At 47.7% G+C, this 18,909-nt stretch overlaps 1 protein-coding gene across 2 annotated transcripts in view; it reads left to right on the plus strand.

The window, feature by feature from the left end:
• The first annotated feature begins 5,824 nt into the window (after positions 1 to 5,824).
• The window catches only part of CCDC136 (coiled-coil domain containing 136), a 31,460-nt gene continuing 18,375 nt past the window's right edge, over positions 5,825 to 18,909 (plus strand). Inside the window, exons 1-5 of one of the 2 annotated variants that reach the window (XM_011939563.1) lie at positions 5,825 to 5,960; positions 6,716 to 6,823; positions 8,758 to 9,012; positions 9,104 to 9,178; positions 15,819 to 16,106. In XM_011939563.1, coding sequence (XP_011794953.1) covers positions 5,903 to 5,960; positions 6,716 to 6,823; positions 8,758 to 9,012; positions 9,104 to 9,178; positions 15,819 to 16,106 — 784 coding nt within the window. In that variant the 5' untranslated portion in view covers positions 5,825 to 5,902. Of the gene's footprint in view, positions 5,961 to 6,715; positions 6,824 to 8,757; positions 9,013 to 9,103; positions 9,179 to 15,818; positions 16,143 to 18,909 lie in introns of both variants that reach the window. The other variant, XM_011939562.1, reaches the window with a different exon arrangement.

Here is an 18,909-nt window from a genome sequence, read left to right on the forward strand (position 1 = left end):
AAAAAAAAAAAAAAAAAAATTGTGGACGTGTATAATACTAAATATTATAAACTTTCCCTGCTTTTCCTTCTGTCCAGAGAGATACAGAATGCTTTAAGTGCTCTGTCACCCAGCCAGCTGAAATGTTTTTCCCTATATGTTTTCTCTGCCTTGAGGATCCACAGCAGCTCACTTTGTATGTACATTCCTCTAATAAATGCTTTGGACCAATCCCCTGATGTTTACCGCTTGGTGTTTTTGGAATCTCAACCAGCCCCGTTTCAGAACAGTTTGGGGCACTCCCTTGTGGAATTCCTGCTTTTAGGGTGATTCTAGCCACAGGTTCAGCGGAGAAGAAACAAAACTAGACAAGGAAGCAATTCATCATAAGGAAGGGTTGGTGGACACCGCAAGCAAGAGAACACTCCGAGAACTACACATGATAGAACAACATGAAAAACATTATATAATAAATATATGTAGAAGAATTAAAGATAAGAAAATAAACCATAGGGAAAAAAATCAAATACAACATGAAGAAATGAAAGACATAACCACTGAAATTAATGACTCTTAGCACTGGAAAATTATACTTAATAACAAAGAAGACATTAAATACTCAGTGATGCATTAAACAGGAGATTATTAGACTCAGGCAAAGAGAGAATAAGTGAACTGGAAAAGAGAGCGGATGAAATCATTCAAAATCTGAAAAAGTGGGAAAGTGACAAGATAGAAAATATGAAAGAATAGCTAAAAAAACATGAGTGAAAGAATGAGACAGACTAATATATATCTAATAGGAGTTCCTGAATGTGACTGAGAGAATGGGGAAAATATAATATTCCAATAGATAATGGTTGAGAATTTTAATGGAAGAAAGACACAGTTCTCAGGTTGAAGAGTCCTGAGCTCTGAAACACACTGTGGAGAAACTGCAGGATACTGAAGAAAGAGAAAAGTCTTTTTTTTTTTTTTGAGACAGGGTCTCACTCTATTGCCCAGGCTAGATTGCGGTAGTGTGATCATAGCTCACTGAAGCCTCAAACTCCTAGGCCCAAGCAATCCTTCCACCTCAGCCTCCTAAGCAGGTAGAACTACAAATGTGTGCCGTCATGTCTAGCTAATTATTTGTTTATTTATTTTGAGATGAAGTCTTGCTTTGTCACCCAGGCTGGAGTTTTTTTTTATTTTTATAGAGACAGAGTCTTGCCATGTTGCCCAGGCTGATCTCAAACTCCTGGGCTCAAGCCATCTTCCCAAGGCACTAGGATTATAGGCATGAGCCACCACACCTGAGAAAAACCTTAAAACAACCAGAAAGAAAAATACCTGTCTGCCTACAAAGATAACAATTATATTTGCAGCTCACTTCTAGCAACAGGATATTGATTATAGGGGAAAAAAAGAATGGAAAACAAAATATTACAGAAAAGACTTATTTTTTCAACCAGGTGTGGTGGCTCATGCCTGTAATCTCAGCACTTTGGGAGGCTGAGGTGGGTGAATCACCTGAGGTTACGAGTTCAAGACCAGCCTGGCCAACATGGTGAAACCCCGTCTCTACTAAAAATATAAAAATTAGCCAGGTGTGGTGGCACCCACCTGTAATCCCAGCTACTTGGGAGGCTGAGACTGAAGAATTGCTTGAACCCAGGAGGCAGAGGTTGCAGTGAGCTGAGATCACGCCACTGCACTCCAATCTGGGTGACAGAGCGAGACTCCTCAAAAAAAAAAAAGAAAAAGAAAAAAAGAAAGAAAGAAAAGAAAAGACTTACTGTTTTTAATTATAGAGAAAAATTTTGTCACTTATTAGCAACAAAAGATTATAGGGAAAAATATCTTCAAAAGGCTAAGAGAAAATAACTGTCACCTAGAATTTGATGCCTACCAAATTTCCATTAAAAAGGCATGAAATAAAGACATTTTAAGATATTAACTGGGAATGCTGACCCCTCAAAGACTTACACTGAAATGCCACGAAGGGTAGATTTGATAAGAGGGAAACTGAAATAAGAAGGAATGGTGAGCAGAGAAATTTATAAATATGTTAGTAGATCTAATCAAGCCTTGAGACAGATGATGATGATAAAGATGGTGGTGATGGTGATAATGGTGAGGAGGACGCTTCCTGGGGTTAGAAAGAAGGGGAAACTAAAATACTAGATAGAAATATGGGAGATGGTGGGGAAAGAAGAACAGAGTTAACATGTTCTAAGGTCTTTCTATTATTCAGAAAAGTATAGTGATATTGATTCACCATAGACCTAAGTAAGAATGTTTAGAAATATATAAAGAGGTAATCACTAAAAGAGTAGAAATAGAATGTGTAACTTCCAAATAAGTGGGGGCCAGGGGATAAATAAAATAAATAAAGCCACTGTTAGTGGTGTTTAAATTGGTCTAACTACATTATAGAGCAATTTAGCAATGGCTAGTGAAATTTAAGATGCACCTACCTATGACCCAGAAATTCCACTTTTAGGTATCCATCCTAGGAGAACTCATGAAAGTGTCAAGTGCAGCATTGTTTTTAATATGGAAAACTGGAAATAGTCAAAATGTCAATTAGCAGAAAAATGGATAAATTGCAGTGTATTCAAACAATGAAACAGTATTCAGTAGTTACAATTCATAAACTGGAGCTATATGAAACAACATGGATAAATAAAAAAAGAAGAGTTTGCAGAAGAATGCGTACAATATAACACTATTTAGATAAATTCCTAAAACACACAAGTCGCAATTATGTGTTGTTGGTAGATACATTCGTAAAAGGTAAAACATACATAAAGGTAAAACTGGAAAACCATAAATAGAGGGCTACCTCGAATCAAACATGGCAAGATCTGACTGGTTGTAGGATTTCAGTTCTGTGTGCATGGTTACTTGTTACGTTATTCTCTTTACCATACTTTTCTGCATGTTTCAAATACTCATTTTTTTTATTTTTAAGGAAAGGATCTAGGCATTTAGAAATAAGGGTAAAGGGGGATAAATGGCTACATCAGTCCTCAAAGAGGATGATCTCCTGGGATGAGATTAGGAGGGAGGCTGAGCCCTGAGTCCACGGATTACAGGGATTAATTCAGATCATCCCCCTACGTTGATCACCTTGCTGACATGCCCACCACTCCTGGCCCCTCAGAGATGCATTTCTGGACCACAGCCCACCTCCCTCATATCTCTTAAGTTCTTTTCTCCCACCTTTTAACTGCCCCCCTCCCTCAACCCGGTACTGGTCTGGCCAGGGTTTGACCAAGTTTGGCTCCTGAAAATAGACTGGTTCAGGTCTCCCTTGAATGTTCTCCCAAATCAAGGGTGAAAGGTGACCTGCATGCCAGAAGCCAGGGAGAGATTAGTCTTAATACTCAGGATCAGAGCTCCCTGAGGAGAGCTTGAACCTTGGATGTCACCGTCGACAATTTCCCTGCTGTGCCTCCCTCCATTCACCAAGAGGTCAGCAGTCAAGGCCAACTGCTAACGTGACCCTGCTGGCGGAGGCAGAACCATGAGGAGCTGCGCTGGGCAGAAAGAACAGACAGTAAGCTTCCAGAACTAGTCTTTGCCAGTTCCCGGAGCACTGCATCCCTCAAGCCCCCAGTGCAGCTCCTTTCTACCACCCCTGACAAATGCTCTGCTCCCCAAATCTGGACAGCCTTGGTGTCTGCATGCAGTAAACCCTCTGCAGAAGGGGTCTGGGTGGGCTTATTCAACTTTCCCCACAACTGTGTCACCTTGGCCACAGGATCTGGAGTAGAATCCTGTCATCTGGGAAGCAAAGGAAACATCCTTGATCTCTGCTCATTGTCTCTCTGCTGAGATAATGAGAGAGGCAGAGGAAGAAAAAAGGAGCAAGGAGTGGGGGGAGGGAGAGAGACTTATAGACAACATCATCATTAATAGGCAACATTTAACACCACAAATATGAAATCATGTTAAATGATAAGATAGGGCATTAACTGGGTATCTGGGAGATCGACCTTTAACTCATTTATCCTGTGTCAGAAACTCGGTCAGATGCTGGAGATACAAAGATAACTGAGATCTCCGTAACAGTCAAGAAACTGGGCAGAGCCTGGACAACCCAGAGGTCCTGGTGCTGTTACAGACAGACAGATAGGGACGAGCACCACAGAAGCGCCTAGTAGGGCAGGGATGGGGTACCAGTCAGAGAAGGCCACCTGGAGGTGATCCCCAGCTGAAAAGGAGGGGAAGTCCAGGCAAAGAAGGGCTTCCTTCCTGTGGAACAGGAATGGCTTGTGGACGTGGAAGCCTGTGGTATGTCAGAGGCGTTTGAGCCAGAGCAACTCCATCTTGAATAGGAGCTGGGTAAAATGAGGCTGAGACCTACTGGGCTGCATTCCCAGACGTTTATGGAATTCTAAGTCACAGGATGAGATAGGAGGTTGGCACAAGGCACAGGCCATAAAGACCTTGATGATAAAACAGCTTGCAATAAAGCCCAGCCAAAATCCACCAAAACCAAAATGGCAGTGACCTCTGGTCATCCTCACTGCTACACTCCTACCAGTGCCATGACAGTTTACAAATGCCATGGCAACGGCAGGAAGTTACCCTATATTGTCTAAAAGGGGGTGTCATGAATAATCCACCCCTTGTTTAGCATATCATCAAGAAATAACCATAAAAATGGGCAAACAGCAGCCCTTGGGGCTGCTCTGTCTATGGAGTAGTCATTCTTTATTCCTTTACTTTCCTAATAAACTTGCTTTTACCTTATTCTACGGACTTGCCCTGAATTTCTTGCGTGAGATTCAAGAACCCTCTCTTGAGGTCTGGATCCGGACCCCTTTCCTGCAGCGGGGGGAACGCAGACAATACTAGCCCTCGACCTGTGAGGGAATGTGCTAGAGAAGGGATCTGCGTGTGTCCCTGGCTTAGGAATCTCCCAGCCATTTCCTGGATGTGCTGGGGAGCCCCTGTTCCGAACTGTACCCACTTCTATCCTTGCTGAGACCTGCCGAGATGTGAGAACTGCCTCTTCAAAAGCCGGCACCCAGTGGACGTAGCTTGAATAAAAGAATGGTTGAAGATGTGAAATAAGCCCCCTGGGCTTCCAAATCTCCCTTGCACGAGAGTGAACATCAGTCGTGCCCACTCTCGCGGGCTACAGTGGGGGTGTGGCCCACAGCCCACCTGGTGTGGGACCGGAAGGGAAGGCAGGGCAGAGGAGGGGGGGGTCTTCGGGCCCTGAGGCTTGGTGGGGCCACCGGAGGGCCCCCCTAAGAGGGTCCCTGGCCCTGGCTCGGTAGGGGGTCGCGGAAAGCGGAAAGGTCAGGGCCCTGCCGTTCGGCCATCCGGCCCCCAGGCTGCCGAGGGGCCACCGGGCAGGGCTGAGCAGGACCTGAGGCCGGAGTCCGCGCCGACTGCTTGGTGGGGGCGCCGGCCGGGCGGGGGAGGGAAGGAGGGAGGGGCGCGCGTGTCTGCGCGCTTGGAGGAAACAGTCCCACCTCGTCCTTTGCTGTCCCCATTGCTGAGCATGACCGGGCCCTGACACCTGGCGCAGAAGGGTCCCTGCGCACAGCAGACCCCGGGGGGACCCGCTGCCAGAACCAGGGGATCTCGCTCCTCCCTCTTGGGACAGCCTTAAGCCTAGGAGCTCCCGACGCTGTCCGGGCCCCGCGGCTCCCCGCGTTCCCTCGGGGAGAGACTTGGGGCGTATCCGGGGTCGCGCTCACCCTCCCAGGCCGCCCCCTGCACCGGCTGGGAGCTCCCGAGTGCTTGGAGGGCTTCTGGGCGGCGGAGGGCGGCGGCGAGCGGCGGGGGGCGGTGTCAGGAGGCCCGGCCAGGCCCCGCCCCCTCTCCCGCCCTCCCTCCTTCCTGCGCACCCGGCTCGGGTCCCCGGGCTCGCGGCTGCGGCTTCTGCTCGGGGAGGCGTAAGGCGGCGGCGGGAGCGGTCATGGAGGCGGGTGCCGGAGCCGGCGCGGGAGCCGCGGGCTGGAGCTGCCCAGGACCAGGTCAGAGCCGCCCCTCCCTCACCTCTCCACCGCCCCTCCTTTCTCTCCTCCATCCCTCCTCCCTCCAGACCCCCAGGTGCTCCCGGCCTCCGCGGCTCCCCCTTCTCCGCCCAAAGTCTTCCTCCCTCCATCCTGGCCTCCACCGGGGCCCGGTCTCCATCTTTCCGGCCTGGAGCTGGGGCTTCAGCGCACCGGCCGCATCCTGTCTGGTGGTCCCTCCCCAGCGCGTCTCTCCACTCCAGTCCGACGGTGCTTCCAGCCTTCGGGGCTCCGGACCCCGCACCTCCTGCAGCCCCGGAGATTCCTGAGCGCGGGGCGAGGGTGGGGTGGGCAAGGTCCAGCGAGAGAATGAGAGGGGAGGGGAGGGGAGTGGTCGCTGCCCTACCCCGTCCCACACGCCCCCCACTTCTCCCTCCCTCCGTAGGCCACCTCACCCTTTCAGCCTCTTCTTCACTGGCTCCCGCCCTCTTTCAGTCTTGCCCCTCTCCTCCCTGTCCCCCCGGACTAAATACGCACACCTGCTCTTTCTTTCTGTGCAAGCAAGAGGGGCCTGGAACAGGGGGTTCTGAGGAGGCTGGGCAGCAGGGCTGGGGTCTCTGCAGGCAGAGCGTGAGAGGTGGCCGAGAGAGAGAAGTCGCAGAGGCAGGAGAGTGAGTCAGGCACCTCCACTGGGATTACAGATCCCAGAGCCCCGAGGAGCTGGAAGGCATGTCCCCTTCTTTGCACCCCAGCCCTTCCTTTCTCCGTGCTCTCAGGACCCACGGTGACCACTCTAGGCTCCTATGAGGCTTCCGAGGGCTGTGAGAGGAAGAAGGGCCAACGCTGGGGGTCCCTGGAACGACGAGGGATGCAAGCTATGGAGGGTGAGTTTTCCCAAAAGGCTTCTTTCTTTCCCTTCCCCTCCTCCCTTAATTCCCTTCCTCCCTCCCTTTGACCCCCAGGCCTCTGAGCCAGGACACAGCCCTTCCCTCAGATCATCTTAGCCCCTCTTCCTGCAGCTCAGAGCGCCAGCCCTTCCCAGGGCTCAGGCTTTGACGGAAGTTCAGGGTGCATTCCTTCGGGACCCCAGTCACCCCCCCAACTAACCAGGTTGTGTGTCCCAAGGGAGCTGCCAGACAGAGAAAGAGGCCTTGTTGGACAGAGCTTTGAAGCAGCTTTTCAGCAGGGGGTTTGTCCTCACTGCCTGCCGACCCAGATCCCAAGCTGTCTCTTATTTTTAAAAGCCAGGAACTGGGCATGTGAATTGTCTATCTGGGGCCACCACCATTAACTTCGAATGGAAGCCTGTGGCTTTGGTTCTCTAGGATACCTCACTGCCTGAAAGAGATTGCCTAGGAGGGGGCGCGTGAGGCCATCCTCCCAGCACACGTGTATCCCCACCACACCCATGTGACTTGGCAGTTGCTGCCAACACCAGGCCCCTGGAAGGACGCTGGTCCATTTTCCAGGACTTCCTGTGAAGTGTTGCACGTTGCACATTCAGTATGGGCAAACCTGCTCCCCCTAAGAGGGACAGATGGCACGAGGGGTCCCAGATGAACCTAAGGCTGCTGATATTAGATAAAGTAAGACCAGAGATTTAGAATTTTAAAACAAAGCAAACAATCACCATCCAGACAATATTTTGCTATTTATAGGGACTGCATTGCAGTAAAGGAGCGGGTGCTCACAACCAGAGGCTGGGGGCCAGCACCAAACCCCAGTTTTTTTAATGCATTAAAATGGCAGGCTTTCTTTTATACGCAAGTACAGCCTAAAACTTCCCCTGAAAGTTGCTTTGTGGTCAGTAGAGTAGGAGAGGCCTCATATGGCTCAGCTAGGGGAGAGGAGACTTTGTGACATGCAGCAGGGAAAAACAAGGTGGACCTTGTAGAAAATTTCAAACAGGTATTTAATAATATACATTTGAAAGGGCACCAGAGTTTGTCCAATGAAACCTCTACAATCAGATATTTTCTTTCTCTACCTGGTGACGGGCAATGCTTTCTTATTATGGAAAGGCTGATTTTTCACAAGCCACCTGGATAGTTTTTTGTTTGGTTGTTTCTGTTTGTTTGTTTGTTTGTTTGAGACGGAGTCTCACTTTGTCGCCTAGGCTGGAGTGCAGTGGCTTGAACTCGCCTCCCTGCAACCTCCACTTCCCAGTTCAAGTGATTCTCCTGCCTCAGCCTCCCAAGTAGCTAGGATTATAGGCATGTACTACCACGCCCAGCTAATTTTTTTGTATTTTTAGTAGAGATGGGGTTTCACCATGTTGACCGGGCTGGTTTGGAACTCCTGGCCTCAAATGATCCACCCACCTCAGCCTCCCAAAGTGCTAGGATTACAGGCATGAGCCAGCATACCCAGCCAGTTTTGTTTTGTTTTGTTTTTGTTTTTAACTTTTGAGAAATCTCCAAACTGTAACTGTTACCCCATTTGACCGAAAGATCCACTCACTGTCTCCCTTCTTGACTACTTGTCCTGCTACTCAGAGGCCAGCCTAAAAGAAGTAGGTAATCCTGTGCAAGTGTCTCATGGCTGAGTGGGCACCAGCCTGCCCACAGGCAATGGTAGGAGGCTACTACGTGCAACATTGGTCCAGGAAGGCCCCGGGAGGTGGAGGGGCTGCCTCTCAACTTGACCCTCACACCTGAGGATTCATCTTGAGTATAGGTCTTGCCTAGGGGCTCCTTGGGGGACACCAGGTGGCACTAGTATATTATCTCTGCCCTGGGATAGTGAGTTTGAGGGCCCTGGAAGGACTGCGGAAAGGAAGTTGGTGCTGACTCCCTGGTGGGATGGCTGTCTCTCCTAGGGGAGGTGTTACTCCCAGCTCTCTATGAAGAGGAAGAGGAAGAGGAAGAGGAGGAAGAAGAGGTGGAAGAAGAAGAAGAACAAGTGCAGAAAGGTGGCAGTGTTGGCTCTCTGTCAGTCAACAAGCACCGGGGACTGAGCCTCACGGAGACAGAGCTGGAGGAGCTGCGGGCTCAGGTGCTGCAGCTGGTGGCAGAACTGGAGGAGACCCGGGAACTGGCAGGGCAGCATGAGGACGACTCCCTGGAGCTACAGGGTGAGTGCCTGGGCCAGGGCCCAGTGCCCGGGCCCAGAGGCTCTGCACTCCCCTGGATCCGAGCTTGACACTGGTGCCCCTCTCCCTGCAGGGCTCCTGGAGGATGAACGGCTAGCCAGTGCCCAGCAGGCAGAGGTGTTCACCAAGCAGATTCAGCAGCTCCAAGGTAATTCCCAGGGCTTGGACCAGAGGGAGGTGGTCATCCAAGTGGTCACCTAAGTACTTTTTTCCTGACGGTTTGACTGAAGCATAACAGATAAAAATAACCAAATTCAGTAATTTCACCTCATTTTCCTCTACTAGTCTCACGCTTTTCCGCTCCTTGTCTCTCCATCCTCCTCTGTCCACGGTTTTCTTTCTTTATACCTCCACCTGGCTCTTCCATCCTCCCCTTCCATTTCTTGACCTCCCTGTCACCTCCTGTCTCTGGTGGGCTCTTTCCTCTTGCCCCTTCAGCCTCCTCCTTCATACTGCATCCCTGTCCCTTTGTTCTCCTGGTCAGCGCCGGGGGTGGGTGATCCAAGTTGAATTCCAAGCCAGATTCCTTTTTTGGTTCCTCCAAGGGCAGCATGGGAAAGCATGAAGCCAGTGAGACGTGACTGGCGGGGCCTCTCTGCCCTGTTAAGGGAGGCAGATGAGAGCACTTCTCTTGCTGCCTGGGACCTGAGCTTGTGGCCCCCAAATCCCTTTTTGCCAACACCCACGTCCCTTTGTCTCTGGAAAGCAGCAAGGCAGGTGTCCCACATTCCACCGCACCACCAAATAAAGAGGCAGCTTTTGTTACTTCTGTGGGCTTCCGGAAGGTTTAGGGGAGCTGCCCTAGAAAACGGCAGGGACTCTGGGGAGAACTGAGATCAAGCCAAAAGAAAAGTATAAATGGAGAAAAAAAAGGAAGGCTGGGAAGCAGGCCTGGACAGTAGCAAGCAGAGGTGTAAGAGGGGGAGGAAAGGAGACAGGGACAGAAAATGTAAGCAAAGGTAGATACAGGAAGGGTGGTCAATGAAGGGGCTTGCAGAGGAGGAAAGTGGCAGGAAACGTGTCACACAGGGAAGAGTGTCGGCATTGGTCTGGGATGACCTAGATTCCTGGGCCCAGCTCTACCACTTAACAAATTGTGTGATCTTGGGCAAGTCACTTATCTTTCTGAGATGTCATTTCTTATCTGTAAAATGGGACTAATTTATTTATCACCTACCTTTATACTTGGAGGACCTTTATACTTGGAGGTGCCTTTATACTTGGAGGACCAGCTATAAATGAGACAGACCACATCCCTGCCCTAAAGAAGAGTACATTCTAATGGAGAGAGGCAGAAAATAAACAACACAAGTTCAGGTGGCAATAAATGCTATGGACATGACATAATAATATGATATAGAGAGGAGATGGGATGGGAGTTTATTTTATTTTATTTTGAGACAGAGTCTCACTCTGTTGCCTAGGCTGGAGTGCAATGGCACAATCTCGGCTCACTTCAACCTCCACCTCCCGGATTCAAGCGATTCTCGTGCCCCAGCCTCCCGAGTAGCTGAGATTACAGGCATGTGCCACCACACCTGGCTAATTATTGTATTTTTAGTAGAGATGGAGTTTCACCATGTTGGCCAGGCTGGTCTTGAAGGGAGTTTATTTTAGATATGGCAGTTAGGAAAGTCGTCTTTGAGAAGTTGACATTTGAGCTAAGACCTGAATAATGAAAAGGATCCAGCCATCCAGGATCTGAGGGAGGAGCGTACCAGGCAGAAGCAACAGCAACTGCAGAGGCCCAGAGGTGAGAATGAGCTTCATTTGTTGGAGCAATAGAACAGAGGCCACTGTGTTTGCAGCAAAGTGCATGTGGAGGACCCTGGTAAGAGAATGTTCTGAGGCAGGCAGAGGCCAGATTACAATGGATCTTATAGGCCAGCCAAGAGGCTTGGCTTTCATGTAAGTGTGGTAGAAAGCCAGGAGAGGGTCTTAGCCAGGACTGGGATGATACGATCTGCTTTACATTTTTAAAAGAGAACTTGGCCACTAAGTGGAAACACTTAGGATGGAGGGAAGGGACTCAGAACAGTGAGTCCTGTCAGCAAGTTACTGCAATAGTCCAGTCAAGAGATGATGGTCGCTTGAGTTAGGGCTGTAGAAATGGAGATGATTCAGAATATATTTTGAAGGTGAAGCCCTCGGGACATGCTAATTAATTGGATCGGGGGACAACAGAGACATCAAAGATGACTTTGCCTTGAGAAAATTGATGGAAGGTGGTGATGTTTATTGAATTGGGAAAGACTTGACAAGGGGTAAGTTTTGGGGGTAGGGGAGCCATTTAAGACATGTTTTCTACTGTTGAGTTTGAAGTAACTGTGGACATCCAAGTGAATATATTGAGGCAGTTGGATATATAAAGGCAGAACCAGGAAGAAAACAGGGCCGGAGATGTAAATTTGGAGTCATTAGCATATGATTGGCATTAGAATCCATGGGAAATAATGGTGCAGTCACATGGAGAGACACCAGAAGAGGAGAAAGGGTCCAGTCCCAGAGACACTCCAGTATTTAGAGGTCCAATATAGGAAGACAAATGAACAAAAGAGTAAAGTGAGAGGAACTCCTGGAGCATGTCATGCCCTGGAAGCCAGAGCAGAAAGTGCTTCAATGAGACAATGATCCACTGTGTCAGGTTGCTAAGTCAAGTGAGATGGTCTTGGATTTGGCAAGAGGGAGGACCCTGAGACATCTCAGTGCATGGAGGCACCAATTGGATTAGGTTTGGAGAGGACATGGGAGATAAAATGGAAAAGGTGAGTACTGGTAACTCCAGTAGTCATTTTGAAGAGAAGCAGAGAAGTAAGGGAAATAGGGTCGAAAGATTATTTCTTTTCTTTTTTCAAAGGTAGGAAATGCTAGATCATATATAACGAAAGAAAAGATCCAGTACAAAAAAAGGCCTTTGCCTGGAGAAGGGACATTCCTCCATTCAAACGAGCGAAAAGTCAGGATTGAAGCACAGATGTAGCAGGAACTACCTGGGAAAATAGGGTTCTACAGCGCTTCCCTCCTCCGTAGGGTGTTTTTTTGTTTTGTTTTGTTTCTTTGAGATGGAATCTTGCTGTGTCACCCAGGCTGGAGTGCAGTGGTGAGATCTTGGCTCACTGCAACTTCCGCCTCCTGGGTTTAGGAGGCCTGGCTCCTTTTCTGCCTCCTGGGTTCAGGGGGCCTGGCTAATTTTTCGCATTTTTAGTAGAAATGGGGTTTCATCATCTTGGCCAGGCTGGTCTTCAACTCCTGACCTCGAGATCTGCCCCGCCTCGGCTTCCCAAAGTACTGGGATTACAGGCGTGAGCCACCGCGCCCGGTCCTCAGTAGAGTGCTCACTAGGGTGAGATCCCTCACGGCCCTGCGGGAGAGACCGAGGCTGCCCTCGCGCACGCACGTCACCCGTTTCCGCCTGGACAGGACGCGCGCGGCCTTAGAGGCAGCTGCTGTTCGAAGGCCGTTCCGGCCGCCATAGCCCCTCTGGGGCCGGGACCGGCCAGCGGCTGGGTGGCCCCCCAGGGACACTCCTCTAGAGGGGGCGGCGAGATGGAGGCCATAACCAGTGAGTGAGAATCCACTTTTCTGCCCGCAGCCCGACTCCTCGCCCTTGGCCTCTCCCCGACGGTCCCAGCCCCATACTCAACGGGCGCCAGCGCCTCGGAACCCAGGGAACCCTGGCTGGCCTCTTCAACTCCCGGGCGCTCCCGGAGTAGCTCTGCCCCCAGGCCTTGAGTCCTGCCCCGGGCGACTCTAGGTGACTCTGCACCTTCTGTTCCCAGTGGATCTGAGAATTTTTATTTTTATTTTTATTTTGAGACTGAGTTTCGCTCTGTGGCCCAGGCTGCACTGCAATGGTGTGATCTCGGCTCACTGCAACCTCCGCCTCCTGAGATAAAGTGATTCTGCTGCCTCAGCCTCGCCAGCAGCTGGGACTACAGATGCCCACCACCACACCCGGCTAATTTTTGTATGTTTAGTAGAGACAGGGTGCCGCCATTTTGGCCAGGCTGGTCTCGACCTCCTGACCTCAAGTGATCCACCCGCCTCAGCCTCCGAAAGTGCTGGGATTAAAGGTGTGAGCCACCGTGTTTGACCGAGAATACCATTTTTTTTAGGGCCAGAATCACCTAAGGGAGAGTTGAACCCTAACATCAAAAGCATATTAGGGAAGTGGAGGTTAGTCTGTTTCTCCAGAATGCCCACCCCAGACTCTAGGGCCTTTATCCTAATGGCCAGTTTCCTTGTGTGTCTCTCTAGCTAGACCGACTTCACTGTGCTGCTCAGTAGTGGGGGTAGAGCTGACTCTTCTTCCAATAGGAAGTCAGAGAATCTAACTGGAGATTCTTGGCCTTGGCATGCAGTTAAGCATCAGTTAATAGTTGTTGAATAGATCAAGGAGACATAACAGCTAGGATCATTCTAGAACTGGAAAGATTGGCAAAAGACATGCGCATAGTTCCATATGTGAGCTCAGGGGAGCAGGGTGGATCTTCCCCTGAGAAGCCCTCACCACTCAGCATCTATCTATGAAGCATGTCCAAATTTGTCTTCTTTGAAAGTCTAGATTCTATTCTAATTTCTAAAAATTACCCAGACAGGGCCAGGTGTGGTGGCTCATGTCTATAATCTCAGCACTTTGGGAAGCCAAGATGGGAGGATCACCTGAGCCCAAGAATTTGAGACCAGCCTGGGCAGCAGAAAGAGACCCCCATCTCTACATTAAAAAAAAAAAAAAAAAAAAAAAAAATTACCAGGGTAGGGTAGCCCATGCCTGTAGTCTCAGATATTAGAGGTGCTGAGGAGGGAGGGTTGCTTAAGCCAAGGAGGTCAAGGCTGTAGTGAGCCATGATCATACCACTCCACTCCAGCCTGGGCAACAGAACGAGATTGTGTCTCAAAAACAAAAAGGAAAACCCCCCAAATATTTAGTTCTGTACTAGGAGATACTTAGTAAAAGTTTGTTGAATAGATGAACCATTGCCTTATTTATGCATGAATACATCAAATATCTAGTGAGCTTCATTTTCAGGCACAATACTAGATCCTAGAGCTGTAATGGTGAGCAAACCCGATATTCTCTCTGCCTTGATAAAGCTTATAACCAGGTGAAGGGGAGACTAAGTACACACACACACACACACACACACACACACACACACACACGCACACATACACATAGCAAAGTACAAGGTTTTATGAGACCATTTAATAGAGGACTTCTCTTAGTTTTTTTGGAGGTACAAGCTAGAAAAGTTGACGTCTGAATGGTGAGTAGAATGAGCAGAAGTTGGGGGAAGGGGGTGGGAGAATGTGCCTTGCAAAGGATTTATGGGAAAATCCTGACCCTCCTAACCCAATCCTCATTAATTCCCTAATCCTGGCCCTCAAATCCTAAATTCACTATTGTTTTCAGTGCCTTTTACTCTCTCCACTTTTTGGTTCTGATCCCAGATGGGTGCATGTGTCTAGAAACTCTGAGATGCTCCATAGATACACAGAACTCTTGACCCATTATTTTGTAAATTAAAAAATAGAAAATATAGGCTTGTTCTGAAAATCCAAACAGCACAGATACATATGATATGTAAAGTAAAAACCTCATCACATGTTATCCCATACCTCAGAAACAACTACTCATTATGGTTTGGGCATAGATCTTTCCAGGCCTTTTTCTATATGTTTGTCCATTTGTGTGTTATATACTATACATAAAATATTTTTTGCAAAAGATAGATCATAGCATATATTTTACAGCTCTTTTCTTCAGTTAGTATGGAAACTTCTTTGTTTTCACCATAGATCTGATACTTTCTTCTAAATGACTGCACGATATTCTATTTAACTATCATCAGTTTATTTATTTATTTATTATTATTATTATTTTTTGAGACCGAGTCTCACTCTCTTGCCCAGGCTGGAGTGCAGTGGTGCGATCTCGGCTCACAGCAACCTCTATCTCCCGGGCTCAAATAATTCTCCTGTCTCAGCCTCCCAAGTGGCTAGGATTACAGGGGCATACCACCACGCGTGCCTTTTTAATTTAATTTAATTTATTTATTTTTTTTTATTTTTAGTAAAGACTGGGTTTCACCACGTTGGCCAGGCTGGTCTTGAACTCCTGACCTCAAGTGATCCACCTGCCTTGGCCTCCCCAAGTGCTGGGATTATAGGCGTGAGCCACTGCACCCAGCCTAACTATCATCAGTTTAAACAATCCCTTATCGACTGACACTTAGATTATTATCCCGTGTTTGGTTATTATGCAGTGAATTTATATGTGAATTTGAGTTGCGAACTCTAAATGCACATTGTTTTAGGTCCAGTACTTACCACAGGTAGTTCATGGGAACTTTGAGGCTCTGTAATTTCTGAGCTCTAAGGATGAATAGGTGAAAATAGTCTGTATACATTTTTTGAGTCAGGGAATTTCTAGAAAGATTTAGGGCATCAAGAAAATACTATAAATGAAGTTAGGTCTTTAACAATCAGGTGATTCCTTAGAAGCATGTAATACTTCTTGTTTACAGTAGACTAAGTGATTGCTTTCGGTGCCAGGCCTCAAAATCTACTTTTCTGTTGGACCTTACTACATAGAGTCACTTTCTTTTCCCTTCTTAGGTACTCCTTTTATTCCATCCAGCATGATGCTATACTTCTCTGATGGGGTAGAGGCGAGGTTTTCAGGACTTTGCAGACAAGAAATAAGTCTCCCTTTAATTTTGTGCCTCTAGAACATGGTACATTAGTTCACCCGCCCTCTTGATCATCTCAACCTTTGGACTTTGCAGGTGAGCTGCGTTCTCTGCGTGAGGAGATTTCCCTGTTAGAGCATGAGAAAGAAAGCGAACTTAAGGAAATAGAACAGGAATTGCATTTGGCCCAGGCTGAGATCCAGAGTCTGCGGCAAGCAGCGGAGGATTCTGCAACTGAACATGAAAGTGACATAGCGTCCCTGCAGGAGGATCTCTGCCGGATGCAGAATGAACTTGAAGACATGGAACGCATTCGGGGAGATTACGAGATGGAGATTGCCTCCCTCCGTGCAGAAATGGAAATGAAGAGCTCTGAACCATCCAGTAGTTTAGGTCTCTCAGATTACTCTGGGTTGCAAGGTATGAGAGCCGTCAAGTGGGTCAGTAAAGTCAAGCAGAGGAAAGGTGATAATATATAGGAAAATGGTAGAAGGTGGTGTTAGATCATGAATTGGGAATCTCTAGAAAAAACCTCCAGGTCAAATTCAGGACTGTAGGGGGCCAGGCATGATGGCTGATGCCTATAATCCCAGAACTTTGGGAGGCCAAGATGGGAGGACCGTTCAAGCCCAGGCGTTCGTGACCAGCCTGGGCAACCAAGTGAGACCCTATCTCTTTCTAAAAGAAAATTTTAAATAAAATTTTTTAAAAAGACAGTAAGGGGGGAAAACCTAACCAGATATTACCATAGCCAGTCCATGGTGGTATAAGAAATAGCACCATGGAGAGGTACCCTGGGAATTCTTCTTCAGAGAGTCATTGGGTCTTTGTTGATTTGACTATGGGAAAACCCTTCCTGGGAAAATTCCCAGCTCTAAGATGGGCAAAGAGGGACCTGCCACCTTAGGAAACTCTTCCTGCTGCCCAGGCATCATGGTGCTTTGCCTGGACTGCTTTATGGGGGACCTCTGGCCCTGCTTCCAGGTGCAGGGATGCTAATTCTTAGGTTCCATTAGCTCTCCCCAAAATAGAAGCTTTAGGGGGCAACAAATGAGAGCACAAGACAGCTAGAGAAGAAAAGTTATTCCAAGTAATACATGAGTTACCCAAAAGCCTAGAGCCCTGCTTTCAGACAGTGAGTCTCCCAGCTAGTTGCTAGGATTCATGACATCAGAGAGTTTGCCTTTATTCTGCGGCTAGATTTATGATCTGAGTATAATGGAAGTCCTATATTTGGCCAGGTCAAGCAGAGGCAATCAACAAGGAATCAAAGAACTGCAAGTTTTTCCAGCTGTATCAAGCCTCTCAGAAGAGCCTTTAGATTAAATGGTGCTGGGAGAGGAAGGTTGGCACAGTGGGAAGGCTTGGGCTGGAGTCAAACAGACCTGAGTTCAGTATCTCAGCTCCACTAATTAACAGGAGGAACATAGGAGGTCTGGTTACGGTCTTTCTCTGAGCCTGTTTCTATATCCGGGATATTAAATCAAAATTGGTTAATAAAACCTTATAGCTAGATGGGATCCTGAAACAGGAAAAGGACCTTATGGAAAATGTAGAGAAATCCAAGTAAACTATGGAGTTTAGTTAATAGTAATTTATCAATATTCGATTCCTTAGTCATGACAGGTATACCATGGTAATGTAAGATGGTAACAATTAGGGAAATTGGGTGAGAACCCTCCCAGGAAACTCCATACTATCTTTGCAACTTTTTTGTAAATCTAAAACTATTCTAAAATTCAAAGTTTATTAAAAAAAAAAAAACTTACAGAACTATTTTGGAAATTAAATGAAATATGAAGCATGTTGAAATCACTTGCACACTTACCAAATCTGAGGCTGAAACTATCAAGTCTAATGCTTAGTGCATGGTTAGTTTTCATTAAAGATTAGTTTCCTCCCATCCTTCTATGGTAATATGCAGTATTCTAAGGAATTCTGATTGGAATTAAGAGGAAGCATTCGAAGTTACTTTTAGGGTGTTGAATCTTCCAGTAGGTAAGATAGGTCTTGGGTTCTGATTAGAGCAAGTTAGTGTTCTTTAAATAGCAGTATACTTAGTGTTCTAAGAGACATAATTCTTTTTTAATTTTTTGCAAGTGGACACAGAGTCTTGCTCTGTTACCCAGGCTGGTCTTGAACTCCTGAGCTGTAATGATCCTCCTACCTTGGCCTTCCAAAATGTTGGGATCACAGGTGTAAACCACTGCACCCAGCCAACATAATTCTTAATCACGAAGAAACAGAACAGATACAGATGTTTGTATCATCACAGCTTAAAAGTGGGCATGCTGACTCAGTACTCCCAGCACTATGGGAGGCCAAGGCAGGTGTATCACTTGAGCCCAGGAATTTGAAACCAGCCTGGGCAATATGGTGAAACCCCATCTTTACAAAAAAATTCAAAAATTAACTGGGCTCGGCGGTGTGTGCCTATAGTCACAGGTACTTGGGAGGCTGAGGTGGGAGGATCACTTGAGTCCAGGGAGGTCAAGGATGCAGTGAGCCTTGACTGTGCCACTACACTCTGGCCTGGATGACAGAGTAAGACTATCTCAAAACAAAACAAAACCAGAAAGGAAACAGTATAGGTATAGGTGACTGGTGCTTAGAGACATGTGCTGGGGTATTTCAGCCGGATCTCTTCTAATGCTTGAGGTTGATATGTGAGTCTGGTTAGGATGGCCCTTTCTGTCAGCAGATAAAAGGCCATTAGAAAGAATTCCTTTTTTTTTTTTTTTTGAGACAGAGTCTCACAACCTTGGCTCACTGCAACCTCTGCCCCCCAGGTTTAAGCAATTCTCCTACCTCAGCCTCCTGAGTAGCTGGGACTACAGGCGTGCACCACCACACCTGGTTAACTTATTTATTTTTAGTAGAGACAGGGTTTTGCCATGTTGACCAGGCTGGTCTCGAACTCCTGACTTCAAGGGGTCTGCCCACCTCAGCCTCCCAAAGTGTTGGGATTACAGTCTTTTTTTTTTTCTTTTTTTGAGACGGAGTCTTGCTCTGTCGCCCGGGCTGGAGTGCAGTGGCTGGATCTCAGCTCACTGCAAGCTCCGCCTCTCAGGTTTACGCCATTCTCCAGCCTCAGCCTCCGGAGTAGCTGGGACTACAGGCGCCCGCCACCTCACCCGGCTAGTTTTTTGTATTTTTAGTAGAGACGGGGTTTCACCATGTTAGCCAG

Source organism: Colobus angolensis, unplaced genomic scaffold (genome assembly GCF_000951035.1).
Source record: "Colobus angolensis palliatus isolate OR3802 unplaced genomic scaffold, Cang.pa_1.0 Scaffold182, whole genome shotgun sequence".
In the NCBI taxonomy this organism is placed as follows: domain Eukaryota; kingdom Metazoa; phylum Chordata; class Mammalia; order Primates; family Cercopithecidae; genus Colobus; species Colobus angolensis.